This window comes from Malania oleifera, chromosome 5, assembly GCF_029873635.1.
Source record: "Malania oleifera isolate guangnan ecotype guangnan chromosome 5, ASM2987363v1, whole genome shotgun sequence".
Lineage (NCBI taxonomy): Eukaryota > Viridiplantae > Streptophyta > Magnoliopsida > Santalales > Ximeniaceae > Malania > Malania oleifera.
The window spans coordinates 84,763,627-84,784,786 of record NC_080421.1 but is presented as its reverse complement, the minus strand read 5'-3'; the positions used below and the strand labels follow the sequence as shown (position 1 = coordinate 84,784,786).

At 34.0% G+C, this 21,160-nt stretch overlaps 1 protein-coding gene across 1 annotated transcript; it reads left to right on the top strand.

Moving 5' to 3' along the window:
* Positions 1-586: 586 nt before the first annotated feature.
* Positions 587-12,101, top strand: LOC131155533 (uncharacterized). Its single transcript, XM_058108750.1, has 2 exons — positions 587-1,596; positions 11,445-12,101. Exons 1-2 carry the CDS (start codon positions 751-753, stop codon positions 11,856-11,858), a joined length of 1,260 nt encoding a protein of 419 aa, XP_057964733.1. The 5' UTR covers positions 587-750; the 3' UTR covers positions 11,859-12,101.
* The last annotated feature ends 9,059 nt before the right edge of the window (positions 12,102-21,160 follow it).

The window sequence follows — 21,160 nt, the reverse complement described above, 5'->3', positions numbered from 1 at the left end:
TTCAATAATTTTCTATTTTTGTTTTTCTACAATGAAGAAACATATAAAAATATATTTGTGTTATGTTGTTAATTTTATGTTTCTATTGCCGATTTTCAATTGTTTGCTAAAAAAACTAAAAATCAATATTTATAATTTTCAATTGGTTTGACAACCTATTGTTAAAAATGTTAATATCCATAAATAATTTTTTTGGATTAAATTATTTATTTTATATACTTTTAAATTAAAATCAAAATTACATGATGATATGAACTTAAATATAATTAAATTTAAAATATATATAAATTTCAAAAATAATAATAAAGCTAGTTAAAAAAGACTTTTACTATTTTGTTAATTGCGATATCTAAAAAGTTTTTTACTATACAATAAAATTTTAAAGTAGAATAATTAAGTAAAATAATTATAATATATTTTATTTTATTTTATTAATTTTTTAATGTATATTATTTGTAATTTTATTATTTTAATTATATTTTTATAATATCATTTGGTTTAAAGATAAAGATAAGTATTTTTTAATTAAAATGTTAATTTATATTAATTTTATAAATATTAACAAAGAGGTTACTAGTTTATAATATTTAGTTACTTTTTCTGTTTTTTTATTTTTATTTTTATTTCCAAATTTCGTTCCTCTGACAAGATAATTCTTTATTTGAATCACAGCGTTTCTCTTTTCCGTTTTCCCGTCGACCATTCGGAGATAGAACGAACAAAGCTCGAGTATAACCAGAGAAACCCTCTATGGATCTCCTGAAACAAGAGCTTCTCAATAAGCGTAAAAGCCTCACAGAGGAAGTCGGCGGCAGGAAGTTCTTCAAGCGCTCCGAAATCGAGCAGAAGAAGATCCAAAAGCTTCGCGAAGAAGAAAAACGCGAGCTTGAATCAAAAGCTCTCCGTCACGCTCAATTGCACCAATCATCCGCCGCCAACCCCTCCTCCTCATCATCCTCCTCCGCCCTTCCTTCCGCCGCATCGAACTCCTCCAAGTCAGACTCCGCCGCCCCGTCCCTCTCCAGAACCTTAACCCTAGAGCACAACATCGACGACCTCAACCTTCCCAAGCAGGAAGTTATCCGCCGCCTTCGGTTCCTCAAACAGCCAGTTACGCTTTTTGGCGAGGACGACGCCGCACGGCTTGATCGCTTGAAGTATGTGCTGAAAGCGGGAACTTTTGAGGTCGATAGCGATATGACTGAGGGACAGACCAATGACTTTCTCCGGGACATTGCTGAGCTACGGAAGCGGCAGAAGACGGGAATCCTGAGTGACCGCAAGAGAAAGAGAGAGGGGGATGGGGTTAAGGATGGTGAGCGGGATGGCGGCGGGGATGAGGATTTGAGTGGAGACGGGGGGTCTTCAGGGGTCGATGCTGATAAAGATTTGAAGCGGATGAAGGCGAATTTTGAGGAACTGTGCGAAGAAGATAAAATCCTCGTATTTTTTAAGAGGTTGTTGAATGAGTGGAAGCAGGAGCTGGATGAGATGCCCGACGCAGAGAAGAGGACTGCGAAGGGGAAGTCCATAGTTGCGACGTTTAAGCAGTGTGCGCGGTACTTGACTCCACTATTCAAGTTCTGCAGGAAAAAGGTCAGTGTTTTGGTTCTATTATTTCTAGTTTAGCTGAGAAAATTTGTTTGGCAATCGTTTATGACTTGGTTTTAGTGTTCAAGCACGGGTATTTTAAGTGAAAGTAAATTGTTTTGTTGTTATGAATTGCTTGTTTGCTTATGTAGCTTTTAGTTACTTCATGTTGTAGATAACTGGATCCTTTGAAGTTTATCCAAACGTAAAAACACACAGGCACACATATTTATTTATTTATTATAATGCATTTTTGGTTAGTCCAGATATGAGCAGAATGCATATTAGTTGCTCTTTTTTTTTTTTCTGAAAATTTTTTGGTAAAAACTGGTCAAGGTGTTCTTCTCCTGCTGAAGGTAGTCTAAGGTGATCAATGTTATTAAAATCGGGACCCTACGTAGGATTGTTAGGATGGTTTGCAGGTTCAGATTGTAGAATGGAATCAAGAATTGTGAGATTGTACTAGATACATAAAAAAAAAAATGAAAAATGCATTTGTGTATTGTTTTCTAATAAATTTCTACCATATAAACCTATCAAATCGGCTGGTTAGTGTTGAAGACTGAAAAAATTACAAGCATCTATGATAGGGAGTCCTCATATTACAAAAAGAAGAAAGATGAAGTGTTCAAATTGTTGCATTGCTAACTTAATCAAACTGTCTTATAATGAGCATGAAATGATTACTTAAAAAAAACAGGAACATAATTTCGAGCACAAATCAGTCGAGAAACAGCCATACAACATGAATACACATTTTTCCTCTTCAAAAAAATCTTAACAAAACAAAATCTAAACTATCAAGCTAGCTTCCATCTTAAATGTCAGCTTCCAAGCCACAGTTTGTCTTATTGGTATGACTAAGGCTATCATCAATGATCAAGGCCGTCATTAAAATCATCACTATTGCTAAATGTATCTATGTATTATTTATCTATCTTCATTCTTAATAGTTAAAGTTTGCACCACTTAATTATCACCAATGAACAGTATAAGTTATACAGGACGAAAACCAAGCCTATATGAAAACCAATGAACAGTATAAGTTATACAGGACGAAAACCAAGCCTATATGAAAAGTATTTTAGTAGAGGTTTTAAAAATATGAAGAATGTAGGATCCTACAATCCTACTATGATCCTGCCAATCCCACCGACACTACTGATCCTACTGCTATACTACCAATTTGTGATTTCAGTTGGGATAAGGATCATTCTAGTAAAGTAGGATCATACGATCCAATGTTCTAGATCATGTTTTTAAACAACCATGAGGGTGATATCACTAAAGAGATGGTGCAAATTTAAGTTGTTGTCCCATATGACTGTCTCATTGTTACCAATAGATGCGACTATTCTAGAGAACCACGGATTCATATGAGCATTTTGAAAAACATGGTACTTTTTTAGTTCTAGAATGCTAAAACTAGCAATCCAAAGTTTCAATATTTTTTAACATAAAGTATTTTTATCTGTTAATATGGGTAATTACTGCATTATAAATTATTTTCAGTAATTATTTTGGTATGATTTTAAGAATTATTATTTTCAGTAATTATTAGTCCATTACACAAAATAAAATTTCTTCTAGATTTAGAACAACTTTAACTTCCTCTCCAAAACATATGCCATTGCACATCTTTTGTCAATATATCTATATAAGTATACTCCCAATGTTCCACATTCCAAAGAGAGATTTAAAACATTGTGTGATTGTTCTCACTAGATTGTTTGTTGTATGTGATTCTAGTTGTTGGTATGATCCACTTGAAGCACACTAAGGGTTATTTCAATTTTTTGAGTTGGTCTCGTTTAGATAACCTGCAAGAATAATTTGCACAATTTGATTGGCTGGAAATCTGCTTGAAACTCTTCTCTTCAGTCTAAATCGCCTCCCTAAAACTATAGGCAATTTCAATTCTTTTGGACATTGATTCTCAAACAGCTCCTATACAATGATTAAAAAAAAAAAAATTCTTTTTATTAGTATAGAGAAATTTATATTAGCAAGGCATCAAGGGGATGCCATCCCGTGGCACAAAACATCAATCAGTTTGTAGAGTGACGCAAACATCAAAGATTACATTATGATCATTAAAAATTTGCCCACTAAGCCAGTTGGAAGCAACAACAATCCATTGCCCTTTGCAAATTTGAAGTGGAGTAGTTGTATCTTTGAAGGCTCTCTTATTTCTTTCTCTCCAAGCACACCAAAAGATGGCAAGAGGGATGAGGTTCAAAGCCTTTCACTTCTCCTTGGTGTCTTTGATGCCTTTCCAAGCCCAAATCTCCTCTCCAACTGAATTTGCTGTAACCACTGCTGTCCAAATAAGCATAGAACATTAGAACCATACTCCACACGTTCCTTGTCCAGGGGCAGTGGAGAAGAATGTGGTTGACTGATTCTGCATTAGCCATACAAAGAGAACCACCTATTTTGTGACTGTAAGTCCTCTTTTCTGCAGATTATCAAGGGTTAAAATATTTTTATGTGTAGACTCCCAAACAAAAAAGGCAACCTTTGAAGCAGCTGCTGTCCTCCAAATATGAATCAAAGGGGAGTTGTTGCAATATGTTCCCATCAAGGATAGCTTCTCGTAGAAAGATTTAATAGTGAAAACACCATTTTTGTTCAAAACCCATTTTGTTTCATTGGGAATGTTCTAGCAATGGAAATTATAGAGATTTCTGTATAAATCTGACAGCGCATGAAGTTCCCAATCTGCCACATTCTTAGTAGTAGGAATATTCTAGAAAATTCCCTGGTCAGTGATTTGGAGATGATGACTAATAAGGGCATTTAACAAGCCAATTTGTAGATGGAAGGAAATACTGCTCTAAGATTACTGTTCTCACGCTACAAATCATGCCAGAAGTAAACAATGGCCCCATTTCCCACTTGAGATGTCACAAATTTGAGAAATTCATCCCATCCTTTCCTGATGAATTTCCAAACTCTCACTCCACAGGGTCCCATATTATTGTTTGTTGTCCAACCATTATGCTTAAGCATAGTAGTCAAAGACGTGAGGCGCGCTGAGGGATGAGGCTTGCACTTCACCAGAGTTGAGGAGGCGACCTTTAAGAGGCACAGTGAGGCGCTACACACATGTTCGCATTATACTTTGTTTTTTCCTTCTCTTTTAATCTCAACCATCTGTGTTTTCTTTATTTTTCCTTTATTTTTTGCTATTTTTATGGACTGGCTGCTACTTTTTTTCCTGACATCTATACTCAGCTGCACTCAGGCTTCTTTCTTCTTGTCTTCTTTTTCTTCTGTCCTACTGTGCTGCTCTCAGTCAAAGCTGTGAACCCCCCCCCCCCCCTTTTTTTTTGGAAATTTCTGTTTCTTTTCCTGAAATTTCTGCTCTGCTGCTGCTCAGTTTTTTTCTTCTTCTTCTTCTGAACTGCTCTGCTGCTCTGTGCCACCTCATTAATGTTTTTTCTCCCCATTTTTTTGCAGTTTTTTTTTTTTTTTTGGAAAATAAGCTGTTTTTTTTTTACCTGGAAGCATTTCTTTATCTCTGCATTTCTGCTTCTGCGAACTGGAATTACTGGCATTTCAGTTGGAGCTGCACTGCTGCTGCTTTTGCTTTTTTTAAAAAAAATTTTAAATTTCCCTTCTTATTGCTGCTTTTATTTTGTGGAACTTATGGCATGAACATCGCATATTATTGAAAATTTGTGTTATAGTATTCATTTTAATGTCCTAGAATTGAGTATTTTGATATTTTAAAATTCAAATATTAGTACTAATGTGTTTACAATCAAGAATCTATTATCTAGGGTACTTTACAGACAAGTTTAATGAATGTGCGCCTCGCCTCCATTCGTGCTTAGGCTTCAGGTGTTCTTTGCGCCTCAATGTGCCTTGCGTCTTTGACCACTGTGCTCAAGCCCATACTTAAGAGTTAGAAACAATAATATCCCACCAAAGTGGATGATTTGTTGGTCTTTATTGCAAATTTTAAAGGGTAGAGAACATGCAAGTTCTTTCGCCTAGTTATACTATTTACTTAATAAAATTTATTGAAAATGTATTTACATCACAATATTTTGTTTAGGGCTGCCTTATGTTTGGCACTGATAGCAATAGAAACGTTCTGCAGTTGGGGAAAATTCCTTCAATACTTCTCCCTGAAATTCCCTATCCAATTGTTACTGAGGGCAGAAAATAGTGATTAAACATAAGAGAAAATGTAGATGTGGAAACAAAAAATAACAAAGATTGTTACATTATTTTGTTGATCTTAATTGCAAATTCACAGTGGAATAAAGTATGCAATTTTTTTTTTCCAGTTATACTATTAAACTAAATAAAATTTGTTGAAAATGCATGTATATCACAACATTTTGTTGGAACAGCGTTCTGTTTGAATTTTTATTTATTGATTTATAATTACTGAAGGGGAGCTTAGGCGCAACGGTAAGGTTGTTGCCGTGTGACCTAGAGGTCATGGGTTCAAAGCGTGGAAACAGTCTCTTGTAAAAATGTAAGGTAAGGCTGCGTGCTATAGACCCATTATGGTCCGCTCCTTCCCTAGACTCCGCGTACACGGGAGGTTTGTGCACCGGGCTGCCCTTTTTGATTTCTAATGACTGTCTGGTGAAGCCATTGTTTGCTGCACAGCTCTATGTGATCATCTTGTGCACTCCCATTTAGGGGTGAGCAAACGGTCGGTTCGGTTAAATTCGGGTAATTAACCGAATTAACCGAAAAATTCGGTTAAATAAAACCATTAACCGAACCGACCGAATTGTCGATGGAAACCGAACCGACCCCGACCGAATTGCCCATTCGGGTAATTCGGTTAACCGATTTTAACCGAAATCATTTAAAATTAATTGTTAGAAATATAATACAATTATAAATTTTTTTTAAAACCAAATCTAACTTAATTAAATACCTTTTTTATTAATTTTATTAATGAAAATAATATTTTACCGTAAAACAAAGAATCGAAATATGTTAATTAAACTCCTTCATGCACTTGCATAAGCAAAATTTATATTCATAAATTATATTTAAAATCTAATTAATTAGTAATTCGGTTAATTCGGTTAACCGAAATTTTTTTACCCTTAACCGAACCGAAACCGATTAACCGAAATTTTGTGGAATTATAACCGAACCGACCGAACCGGGATTTTTACCCGAACCGAACCGACCAATTTCGGCCGGTTAATTCGGTTAATTCGGTTTTCACCGAATTTTGCTCACCCCTACTCCCATTATAACTGATGTAAAATTGTAAATAATTTTCCACATTAATGAAAAAAAAAAAACCACTGTAGTACTAGGGTCTTGCTTAAGAGGCTTAGATAGCTTTTGGGGAATATGGTGAAGTTGGCTCAATCTGCCTTCATTAAAGATAGACAGAGATGCAATATTGGTAGCTAAAATGAGGTGGCTGAGGATGTGAAAAGAAGAGGTAGGAGGATGTATTGCTCAAATTGGATTTTAAAAAAGCTCATGAGATGTAAGACTTAGGTTTTTCTTTTTTCTTTTTTCTTTTTTTTTTTTTTTTTTTTTTTGTATTAGCATTTTGGTTTACTAATTTTCTCCAAATATTACAGCTGGTAAGCCACATGAGAAATTTTTGGGTTGCCCAGTTTGCGTCATCTGTAGACTAACCCATTAAAACAGTGACAACTCATATGCTAAACCATGTAAATATAATTAATATTTCCTTCCCAAAGAAAATTACAAAAAATTCCCCCTCCCCCTGGATCCCTGTTCTCTGGTTTGTCCAGAAGTGGTCTGCAACTGACACCCTCTTCCTCTTCATTTTTCACTTCCAGAGTTGTCTTTTCTATGATTGTATGACTTCTTCCTTCAAAGCAGTGAAGAATTTGGAGTACTTTAGCTTGCATCCTCATCCCATCTTCTCTTCCTCAAATTAAGTTTGATTTGGGATCCCCTTCAATGTTCCCTGTTGCCGTCAAGATGACCAATAAAAGAAATCCACCCCCTCCTCCATCCACTGTGCCCTATACCCTCCTTCGAAGATCCATTTCCCAAAAATTTCTTACTGTTAATCATAATTCCAAGAGAGTACAACTCATCTGAGAAGCCCCAAACTACTTATCAACCATCTCACTGGCACTCAGTTTTCCAAACAGCTGCATCCTCCAAACTGGACATGGTTGCAGCCAGGCTTGTCTCACTCCAACATTCCCATCCTCTTTCCAGAACAGCCACCCCTTGTCTCCAAATTGTCGGCAACTTTGCTCCAGTGCCAGATAAACCAGTCTAGCATTCATTCCCATCTCCAGCACCATGCACGCATTTGTGGTTTCTACCAAATGAACAAACCCAATCTTCAGGCCTGTCGCCAGCCATCACTTCTTCGGCGGAGATGTTAGGTTTAGTTACTCATAAAATCCACATCCTAGCTCTTTCCTCTTACACGTTGCTGCTTTGAAAGCAAGGATTCCTTTCAAATCAGGCCTTCTTTTGGACTTTAATTCAAGGAGGTCTTGCAAAGCCCTTCGTCCAGACATTTGTATGCTGTGCAATGAGTCTAACGAGACTATTAGTCATTTGTTCATTCATTGTAAGGCAGCAAGATGCATGTGTAAGTGTAACAATTTGTTTTCATACTTTGATGAGGTTTGGGTGACTCCAGCTACAATTCAGGATTTTTTGAAGGTGAAGTTTTGGGGTTTCAGAGAGAGAGAGAGAGAGAGAGGGTATTTTGGGACTCTGCTGCTTTTATAATCTTGTGTTCGCTTTGGCTGAAAAGGAATGCTAGAGTTTTTTCAAAAGACTTCGCCAGGTTTGCTTTTGAAGAGAGTTATTTTTCTTGCTTCTTTTTGGGTTCATTCTTTTGGGGTTTTTGGGGGTCTTTTGTTGTCTGATATTCAAAGGGATCGGAAGGCAGCTTTGATGTAATTTATTTCTTTTGTGCTTTTTCTTGGGGGATTTCTTATCCTCATTTCATTGTAATTATGTTTTTTTTTTAATAGACTTGTTTTATTATCTAAAAGAATATTAGGTTTAGGCTTTTACACGGTGAACAACCCAAGAGGCTAGAATCATTATAATCTGTCCACAATGATCTGATCTCCAAAAAAGACTGATAGGATATAAGGGGAATTGCAAGAGAAAGGGAAAGGGACACAATGAAGATTATATATTTTTACCTGGGGAATCATCCCATCTCCTGTGGCATAAGTAATTTGAGCAGAAGGAGCCTGGAAAAATCTCTCCAATCTAAGATGAGGGCATGAAATAGCAATAGACACACACAAGTATCATCTGATCAAACTCTCGTAGATATAGGATTATGATATTGACAGAAAAGAAAACAAGAATCATTTGATCAAACTCTTGTAGATTCTACATTTAGGGAACAACCCGCACGTTAGACCTTCCTGAAGAGCAGCATGAGCGACTCTTGTGTGGAAGCCATTGAATCAAATGTGCTGGAAGAGCTGTAAAAGGTGGGATTTAGGGTCCAAGTTCATGTTGATATTGATGATGAAGGGGATGGAGCTGCAGTGGGTGACAACCGTGGCCTTCTTCACATCTAACTGCTCCACTTCTTCAAGCACTTTGTTGTGGATCAATTTTCTAGTAGCTTTGTGCCCTAGCTGTCTCACCCTTAGCCTTCAGAATAAACCCCACTTCTGTTGATCTCTGTCTCTCTAATACAATGGAGTGACACAGACCTACTAGTGGCTTGATTGGTTAAATAACACCCCAACACCACCCATCCAGAAGGATGCAACATTTAAGAATAGAATTTTTTGAAGGTTGAATTCAATTGAAGCCTTGAAGGGAGAGATGGTGAGAAAGCTGGGATTTCAAAAACATTGGACCAGTGGCAACATTTTGACAAAGAGCGAGAACACATGGATTTTGTATTTTTGTAAGTAGTATAGATAAGTATCTGCCATATGGGGATCTCATTCCTCTTGCATAAACCAAATGGTCTAAATTCTAGGTATCTGTGGTCTATGGCTCCTGGGAACAATAAATTCTGCTGATCATTGGCATAAGGAGAGACAAATATCCTTGGATTTATAAGTACATCAATATTTAAAACTTAGGGGAGACTTTGTATTTTTGTAAATAGTATAGATGAGTATCCTCCATACGGCTATCTCAATCCTCTTGCACTAATCAAAATGGTCTAAATTCTAGGTAACTGTGGTCTATGGCTTTTGCAAACAATAACTTCTGCTGATCCTTGGCATAAGGAGAGACAAATGTCCTTGGATTTACAAGTACATCCATATTTAAAACTTAGGGGAAATAACCAGATTTGTATTCCCTATTTTTTATTTTTTTTTCTTGGGGGGATAAAAAACTTTCCTATTTTGACAGTTTCACTCCCACATGCCTAAACGATGGTGGTATATAAGCTGTTAGAGATAACCACCAATCAAACTCCACTATCAATATTGAAGTTACACCTGGCTTAAAATCCTTGCGACATGGTTGAAGCAACAACTATTATGGTGTTGTGGTCTAGTTGGTTCTCTCCTCCCATTGCCAATGGTAGGCAGATAGATGCTTCCTTCAAAAGCTTGATGGTTCTAAATGGAATAAGATATAAGCTCCTTGGTTATCAGTATCATTAAAAAAAAAAGCTTTAATTGAGACATTAGTGTAAATGCAATTTAGTCCTGTCACCACTTGATTGCGACTTGCCTTGATTTTGTTGTCCTTACTTCCCAAGATACCTTTTATGTGTCTGGAAGATACTTCCAGAATCATGAGAGTCCTTATAATTGTCTGCTTGGGTATTTCCTTTAACTTTAGGCAACCATGAAGGACTATGCAATTGAGGCACCAATCATGATTTCTGAGAGTATTTACTTTGTAGGAAAGGCTAAACACACTGCATATTCTGATAAAAAAAAAATTTTTTTATTGTCAACAAGTATTTGAATATATATGATTGATTTGAATTAACACTTCACTTACAAAAAGATATAAATGGACTTGTTAAAATTGGGATTCTACAGAGGATCGCTGGAGTGGTTGGCAGGGTCGGGTTGAGGATCACAGATTCTATCAACCTTATAAAATATTAAAAAATGCATAAAAATGCATGTGTAATGTTCTCATAAATTTCAGTGAAACCAAGAATGTGCAAAAACTATGAATTTTGTCCAACATTGAGCCCTCATATAACATAATGATCAAGGTGCTAACCACATTTTACTTCATTGTACAAGACCTGGCAGATTTGGTGTTTGATTTGGCTGGTCAGCTGCTGTTCAATCTTCTGCTTCAGTGCTGGACAGTGAGAAGCAGCAGCATATCGATGAAAACAATTTGGAATCTGAACCCTTTGCCTGTTCTGGTGCATTTTGGGGGAGAGTACTGGAAGGGTTTTTGAAGGGGCAGGAGGTGCACAGCCTGAAATTAAAGGATACCTTTCCTTTTCTGCAACCCTCGGTTAGCCAGGAAAAAATGTTGCATTCATAACTACTCCATCAAACCAACTTATAATGAAAAGAGCCCATGCCTAATAAAAGAGGAACATAAATTTTTTTAACACAAATAAGTGAAAAAACAACAAAAAACATGAAAACTAAAATTAAAAGGATGTTTTAAAAAACAAACAAAATCCAGACTAGCAAGTTAGCTCCCACTCATAACACAATTTGTCATCAATATCATTGAGAGTCTGAGATTATCATCACCGTCTTCATCAAGTAATTTTGTTTGTATAAATTAAACAAAATAATGGGTTGCATTTGCTTATACAAGTTGATAATTTCATGTTACACCTTGTTTCTTAGTCCGAGAGACAAGTTAAAACACAAATTCAATACAAATACAAAACCTTGGTATATTTACCAAGCAAGTTAAATGTTATGATACGTTATATTTTGTAGGTTCTTCAAGATGATATCCGGCAAGCTTTACTTGTGGTGGTTGATTGCTGCATGGAGCGAAACTACCTAGCTGCAATGGATCAGTACATCAAGCTGGCCATTGGAAATGCACCTTGGCCTATTGGTGTTACCATGGTTGGTATTCACGAACGTTCGGCCCGTGAGAAAATCTACACCAATAGTGTGGCCCACATTATGAATGATGAGACAACTCGCAAGTATCTGCAATCAGTGAAGAGATTGATGACATTTTGTCAAAGGCGTTACCCAACAATGCCATCTAAAGCAGTCGAGTTTAACAGCTTAGCAAACGGAAGCGACTTACAATCTTTGCTGAACGAAGATAGGGTTTTTGGGTGGAATAACCAAGCTTCTGAGGAAACCCTTAGGCTACCAGCTCCAAGGGAGACGTAGTCGTCGTGTTTTTAAGTGTACACTGTTGAAACGTCGTTAAATCTTAATGTTCTTGATGCAATATAATGTTTAACTTGATGTTCATGTCACGAAGCCTGCTGCCTGAATTGCACTTCTGAAGCCCAAATCCTCCCATACTATCATGCTTATACAAATGGAATTCTGACCGAGCCCAATGCATTAGCCCAGTTGCATGATAGTATGATACTTATATGAGTGAAGATATTATTTGCCTTATTGTCATTTTATGTCATTTTGCATTTTCATTTTCATTGCAGCGATGGCATTTTCATGGGCCTACTCTCTCTGTCCGTCTCTCTTTGGATTCTTGCAAATGAGGTTTGATTAGCAACATTCTTTTATGTTGATCAAAACACCCGAGTCCAAGCTATGCTGAGATTATTGATACTGTTGTTTTCCCCCACCCATCCGTTTTTTTCTTTCCAAGCATGAACTTGGAAATTTGAGTATATCTGGTATCTCTACAATTTTGCTCTGACCTATAGCCATTTGATCTTTATTCAATGACGGTATCAACAGCGTAAATTTTCTTTTGTCCTCAATAATCTATACATGTAATGTCACCGATGTGCCACAAAAGGCCGTTCAATTCTCTTAGAAATAGCAAATACAAATAAGAATTTGTAACCAGTCTTGAACTTAGAATTGTGCAAAATTAAACAAAATTCAAATGAGATGGTGTTTCGATTGGATGAAAATCAATTTTGTTATCCCGAATTAACCCAAAGCTGTTCAACTATGAACCTAATGTGATGCATAACTACTTACTTTTTTAACACAATAAAGACTGACAAGATGGTTACTCATAAAATTTGTAACCTACGAATTGAAAAATAGTATATTAATATTTGGATACACTAAAGTAATGTTGCGCTTTTATTGTAGGGATCTACACAAAATTATAACACTTTTATTGTAGGGATCTACACAAAATTATATTTCTGTGTGTTAATATGACAGTTTATGTTGATTCCAAATCTTAAGAGACTTGCTAGGAAACTTTTCCCCTTCTTGTATCATGAATATGGCAGGGATATTTTCATTTCTTGTCCATCCTTTATCGGTATTTTATTTTCCGTACCACAACAATTAGGAATAGAAAATTGATATCAAAGAAAGGCCTAACCGTTGGAATAATGGTATCCGTTGTCATTTGATAGGGGGAACTATAACGAATTATAGTAAATGCCTCTTGTAAGTCTCTTTTTTTAATAGCTTATAAAATTCACTTTTTTCCATTAAAAGCAAACTTGACATGGTGATGGAAAATGGAATTTGCTTGGTTCTTATTTACTGTGAATCTATTTTTGGGTGTAATGTACTATGCATTTATATTTTTTTGGGGATTTTGTGCAAACATTAAAATAGATATAGTCCCTATTTCCCAAAATACACCACATCCTTCTTCTTTTCTTTTCTTTTTTTTTTTTCTCAGCTTTGGTAATTTGCCTAATACCCTCATACCCCAAAATGTTTCCTTTTAACAATTTTGCATTTATTATCGTGGTGATTTTAGTAGTAGTAAAAAGTTTCTTTAGATTGGAATATAAAGGTGAGAGAAGAAGCATTCATAAATCTGTCTCATGTAAGAAATTTAAGTCAATTGAGATATATTTATCAGCTATTTTTCATCCCATTAGTTAAAATTGAAATTAGGGGGAAAGAAGTAAAGTCAATTATATCTATATATACACACACAACACTAGCAAAGATCTGAGAAAAAATTTCACAAGTTATATGAAAGTACAATTACAAATTTTAAACGGTAGAAATAAAGGCATAAAAACTTTGGTAGTGTTTCCTCAATGTTTTGGATGCTAAGTAATTTTTTAATCTTTGAGAATCCATGCATAAATACATATAATTCAAAAACATAAAAAACTTTTGAAGGAGTTCAAAAATTCTTCAATTCACGCTTAAAAGTATAAGTTACCAAAATTTCGACTACACTTCCCCTATATCGTTGACATTTTCTAATTTTTTTTACTTGAAATATTCAAGAAATTATACAAAATTATAACGGCAACTTTTGCATGTTAATTGAATTTATAGCAAACTCTTCCACTCCCATTAAACAATTATTAAGAAAACGAAAAAGTGGATCAAACTCTATTAGAACATTTTTCGCGATACTTCACATTTTCGATTCTTCAATTTTCATTTTGATTTGATTGGACCTCGGACCAACCTACTATCCAAGTAATCACGTCAATAAGTAAAATAAAAGTTTGCAAAAAAATAAGAATAATAATTTAAGAAATTTCAAATCTTTCAATAGAAATCAATTAATTCTCTTTGAAAACATGAGCTTTTATGATATGTCCTTCAGCCAATCGCCTGTATCTTTTCCCTTTTAATTATTTTCTTTCCCCTATTTGCATTCAATACATCTACATATTCAAATGGCACCAACCGTATTTAAACCACAGATGTAAGCTAGGTTAGTAAGAAATAACTTGGCTGAGATTAGAAATGGACTGTTTGAAAGAAACACCACACGAATCCCATAATGCATGCTGACTCCTATATTTTCCAAACCAGATTTTAATTCAATTGTAGCAATTATGTGCATCAGTCAGTATATATTATCTTAGTAATATGAAGCTAAAGAAAAAATAGATGAGAAGAACATAGTAGCAATGGTGGAGATATGCTGCATCTCTGAAATTAACATTAGAACTCCCAAAAACAGCAATGCAGGTGTTGACCCTGAGAAAAATTATGATTCAGCTACTTCTGAAATGTTATTTCCCTTGAAAAAAATCAATTAAAGAGGCATTAGGCTAGTGAAGTAGCTGTAGGTGGCATCAAGAAAATTTAAAACAAAAAAAATGAAAATGGCTAACCTCAATACAAATTCACAAAACCAAGATGGAACAGCACAAAGAGGCTTTTTTGCTTCATTGGCAACATTTTATCAAGAATTAATGAAAATTACCAAACCTTCAGTTCAAAATTTTCACGGTCGGCCGAACTTGACAATTGGGTCGACCAAACTTAAAATATAGTCGATAGAAAACTCTCGAGTTGAACATTTTTAACAAGGTTAATTTTTTGTAACCTTTTTTAATCTTTTCTAAAAAGACTCCTATGTCCCTCAACGGTTATAATTTTGAGTATGTCTATGTATACTCCTTCATTCGGAAAGATTAATGAGAGATTAGCAAACATCATTAACCAAAATCCTCTAAATTTCCAAATACTCATATAAGCTAAAAATTCCTCTCTTACTCATCCTACTTGCTAAAATCCTTTGATAAGAGTATTATTGAGATTGTTCATATTAGCTTACACTCTCATTGTATTTGTTTGATATTGATTTTATTGAGAGTAAGATTGAGAGTTTCCTTGTGATTTAATTCCATTAGTCTTTAGTGGGAATACTCTCTAAAACTTGTGAATCTTGCATTATTGTTGTAAGTATTCAAAGGCTTGTTTTTGTGCTTTTGTGAAATACTTTTCAAACAAGCTTGATTTCAAATATCTCTTATACTTTAGACTTGATATTTGTTCTAGAGATATTTGAGTGTGCTCCTGAGATCTTTGAAGTTATTGTTTGTGATTGATATACGTATTTTAACTCAAAGATATATTCACACCACTCTCACATATAAATTGTTATTGTTGCATATAATTGAGAGTTGGCATTTAGACTTCATTGAGCTTATACATTCATATAATACAGAAGTGCAATTTGTAATTGTATTGAGCATACTGTTGTACATCATCTGCTTAATTTTGAAGCACCTCTGTTTGTAGACAAATTTGATATTACTGGTTGTATTCCTGACAGGTTATCAGAAGAAGAAGACTAGCCCCGTGAATAGTCTCGAATTAGCTTTGACCCAGTTAGGAAAAATAGGTGCACCATCCTGGTAAAGTGTTGTAAACGGTGTCGCTCCACCCATTAAGTGAACGATAGTGGTAATCCTAGAGCTTGCGAGCTGAGGCGAGGACATAGGTAGTATGGGCCGAACCCCAATAACATTTCTTGTGCCTACTTTTAATTTCCGCACTTTAAATTTCAGCACTTAAATGTTTGTATTTAATTGTATTAATATTTGATTGGGTTTATGATTATATAGAAAAACCCTAGGTTTGTGCATTACTGTTTGAGGAATCTGAATTGACCTAGGCTAAAGTTTTAAAATTCCAATTCACCCCTCCTCTTGGGAATACACCAATTCCAACAGGTGTTCTCTTGCACTTCAGCAAATGGTTCGTCAGGCGTCAACATCTATCTATCCTCAATGGCACCAACTTCCATATTAATTGTTTGAGGAATGGTGTTTACATAAAATTCATAAGTGTAAATATGCGGGCTTGAGTTGTGTGCGTCCAATACAATGCGCAGATCATAATCATCTTGTACAAGAGCAACCTAAAAAAATATTATATAGGATATCTTGCAGTCACCCACAATGCAAGCTAATTTGGATCAATGTGCAGATATTTTGTATATTTTATCATACAGTTTGTTTAATTTTTCCCTCTTGCCAATTCAAATTGCTCTAACTAGTTGAGTACTATAACCAACTCCATCCATTCTTGTTATCATTCCTCCCCCCCCCCCCCAAATGTATAATAAGACAGTCACTGGAACATTTCTTGAGCTTCCTTCCATTGAGAGCAGTACTCTCAAGATAATAAATACCTACGAAAAACATAAAATCGAAAATTTCATAATTCGCTTCATTATAATCTATCGTCTTACATACGAAGGTAATCTTAATTATTGTGAATTAGGAATAATTTTTGTGAGCTTATTGCTGTGAAAATAATGATCATTCTATTAGTTGGAAATCTATGATTGAAATTGTTGATTTAACTAGTAATATTATTAATAATTTAAATTAATAATCATTTAAAAGTGGTATGCAGTAGATAGTTCTATTTAGAAGATAACAATGTGCTCTCGAATCCATGTTCTATCTTTTAATATTTTCTCGAGTACCGTCGTGTTCTTTGGCTTAATTACTCATAATGATGTACTCCTAGCCCCAACCAGGAATAATTTAACACTAGGAAGCTACTTTGATGGACCTCCACTTTTCCCTTCCTCTTTCACTTTATTAACTCCGTCAATTTATGCATGTCATTTGAGATGTATGCATAAACTATTTGATTATTAAGAATGAGGTATGACCTAGATGATTAGATTCTCAAGAAAGTTAGAAGTTCAAGGCAAATGACTAGATTTGGAGGCGGGCCCGCTACATATAGCATTCAAATTAGGAAAAAAGTAAATACATCTTTTAAAAAAAAAAAAAATAGTTCAATAGAAAACATGTTTTAAAGACAAAAGTCTAAAAAAAAATCGACATAAAAAAATTATTACCAGTAATATGATGAAAATTTAAAAATTTGACTAAAATAATATTTCTCCATTTTTTTCAATAAGTTTATCTAATTAGATGTATTAACATAAATTTAATTATGATTTTTTTGAAAAGAACATTTTGAAAATTCATATGCTCGTCAAAATTTAAATAATTTTAGAATAATTAGAATAATAAAATTAATGTTTTTGCTGAAATAATTTTTTTTAAAATTAATTATAGTATATCAAATAGCTTCAGTCTTACAATAAACTTAAATAATATATTCACATTTTTTTTATAGATTTAATATATAAATTAACATCTTACTCTCTTTTTATACTTCAAAAAAAATTTTAAATGCGACATGAAGCAGTATTCAACTACTTTTACTTCAATTCATAAATATATAAATCTCTATTTCTTTATTTTATTTCTTGTAATTTGTTTAAATAATAAATTTACACATGTGATGCGACTAAAGCATGGGATGATACAGATATTAGTTTTAAAAGATTTTGACTTCGAAAATTGGTTGAAACCTTGGTTTCAAAAACAATCTCTTATATCATAGTGATTTAATTAGGTTCTCTAAATTATAAACGACCAGATACAACTTGACATACTCACTTGTGGCTTCAAAATGAAAGCTACATTTAATTGAAGTTAATTTTTCGCATTCATCACTTATATATTCAAATTAACATAAGATGAAATAAATCCCTAACCAACAAAATTTACACATTAATCGATTGAACATTCAAATAATTATGAAATTAATTAAAAACCCTAACAATAAAAGTTTTCAATACGAAGCAGATGCTTCAAAATTGAAGCTAATTTTAATAATCATGCAAATTGATAACAATTTGACATTTATCATTTGCATATTAAAATAAACACAAGATTAAATAGAAATGTCTCATTCAAACCTCCAATTTAAAACTACGTTTAACAATCATGCAAATTGAAATAAAATTTACACATTCATCATTTATATATTCAAATTAACATAAGATGAAATAAAATCCTAAACATAAAAATTTACACATTAATTGATAATAACAATTTCACGTTCATCATTTATAGATTCAAATAAACATAAGACTAAATACAACTCTAACCTCAACAATTTACACATTACTAATTAAACATTCAAATAATCATGAAATATAATAAAAACGCTCACATTAAAACTTCTCGTTCCTTCAAAACTAAAACTACTATTATGCGAATTGAAATAAAGCGCTGACCAAAAAAATTTACACATTAATTTATTAAACATTCAAATAATTAAGAAATTAAATAAAAGCCCTAACAATAAAAATTTTCAGTACAGAGCATATGACTTCAAAATTGAAGCTAATTTTGATAATCATAGAAATTGATAATAACAATTTCACTTTCATCATTTGTAGATTCAAATAAACATAAGATTAAATATAACTCTAACCTCAACAATTTACACATTACTAATTAAACATTCAAAATAATCATGAAATATAATAAAAACACTCACATAAAAACTTCCCATTCAAACCTTCTTACTCCAAATTTTAAACTAAATTTAATATACATGTAAATGGATAATAAAATTTAAAATTTAATATGCATTCATCATTTATTCAAGAAAATTTAATATGAATTCTGAAAAAAAAAATTATAATGAAAAGTTTTTTTTTTTCCTTATGGGAAAGAAAACTACAAATCTTTCATTAAGAAAATAGAGGTATACATACAATTTCTATATCACGTGATATTTGCAACTACAATCAAAATCCCTAGAAATCTACAATCAAAATCCCTAAAAAAAAATTCAAGTTCTATTTACAAGAAATTGTGGAGAATCATAGGTATTTTTCTTGTTGCAATAATTTGAGGATCCTATCCAATTTTGGATTTTCTTGTTGCAATAATTTGAAAATCTCATTCAATTTAGGATTTGCTATTCCTGGAATTGAGGATGCCAACAAATTTTGTAATAGCCTCCCTCAAGCTGGTGTATTTTCGGACTCTACTGAGCTTGCCATCAATGTTGTGGGTATCTTCTTGTGCCTCCCTCAAGTTAATGAAGAGTGAGTTCCAATACGAGCTCGCAATGAGTTGAATGTTTCTATACTAAAATGCTATGTCAACAAATCTGCAAGCTGATTGTGTGAGGGAACAAAACTGAGAGCCAAAAGCTTTCGTTGGACGTGGTCTCTAATAAAGTGTCAATCCAACTCAATATGCTTAGTTCGTTCATAGAATACCAGATTTGATGCAATCTGTATGACTGATCTATTATTGTAGAATAATGGAATAGGTTTTTTAATAGAGAAAAACAAGTCTTTTAAGACATTATGTAGTCATACCAATTATGTAGTTGTCAATGCCATTGCTCGATATTTGGCTTCGACTGACGATTGAGATACCAGTTGTTGCTTCTTTGATTTTCAATTAATTGGAGTGCCTCCTAAAAAGATAAGCATTCCTAAAACTGAACACCTCATAGTTGGGCAAGTAGCCCAATCAGAATCACAGTATGCCTTCAAGCTAAGCGAGTTCATAATGGAAAAGAAAAGGCCCTATTCAGGGGATTTGTTAATATACCGAACCAATCTCTTTGCCATTGCAAGATAAGGAGCTCTTAGTGTCTGCATGAATTGGCTTAAAACTTGTACAACATATGAGATGTCTGGTCTGTTCACTGTCAAATAGATGAATCTCCCCACAAATCTTCGATATGTAATCACATCTTCAAGTAGATCTCCTATCTCACTCGATAGATTATGTTGTTGTGGAGTAGGTGTTTTTGCTACCTTTGCATCTTCTAGACCTACTTCCCTTATAATATCTCCTACATATTTTTATTGATTTACATAAATTCCATCTTGATTTTTTATAACCTCTAACCCCAAGAAATAATGCAAGGGTTACACGTCCTTTATTTTGAAACAAGTGTGGAAATATTTCTTAAATTGAGCACATTTATCTCCATTGTTCCCAACAAGTATAAGATCATCCACATAGATTAATACTACCAACAAACAATCCCCATTTGGAAGTATGAATAGTGAGTGATCCCATGGACTTTGCTTAAACCCATAGTTGAGAAGAGAAGTGGAGAGTTTCCCCAAACTACTATCATGGTGCTTGTTTGAGTCCATACAAGGACTTATCCAACTTCCAAACCAATGAATCAATAGGGACTTTCATGCCTTAAGAAGCTTTCATAAATACTTCCTCATCAAGTTCTCCGTGCTAAAATGCATTTTCAACATGTAGTTCCCATCCTTTAATCGTTAAGATAGCCAACAAGCACGAACTGTGGTGAATTTAGCCACAGGAGCAAAGGTTTCATTATAGTCAATCTCCTCTACTTGGTTATATCCTTTTGCAACTAGTCGTGCTTTGTACCTTTCGATCACTCGGTCTGCTCTTCGTTTAATCTTGAAAACCTATTTACTTCCAATTTCCTTTTTCCCTTTTGGTTAGGAAACTAGACTATAGGTCTTATTTGAATAGAGAGCTTTCAACTCTTGATTCATTGCCTTTTCCCACACTCGTTTCTGACAGCATCTTCCTAGGTATCTGGTTCAATTATTAATTTCTTCTAGTTCTGCATTGTTAGTAGAAGATACCACAAGATTTTTAGAAAGAAATGAATTTTGATAAACCTTATCATGCAATCTATTGATTTGAGTGGTATTCTTGGCAGGGGGGTCTATGGTCTTCTTACATGCCATTACATAATCTTCAAATTTTTGTGGCATCCTCCTTTCCCTTTATAGTTTTGAGTTCTCAACTATCATTTCTCTTTCAATTGCCTCATTTTTTATTTTAAGATCAACTTCTTTCATACCTTTTTCTTTCGTTTCTTTGTTTTCCTCTAACCCGATTGAGACTCCTACATCTCCAAATTGGTTTTAAGTATGTGTTGACTCTTCAGGTTCAATCACAGTTGGCAATGGTTGCACCAGT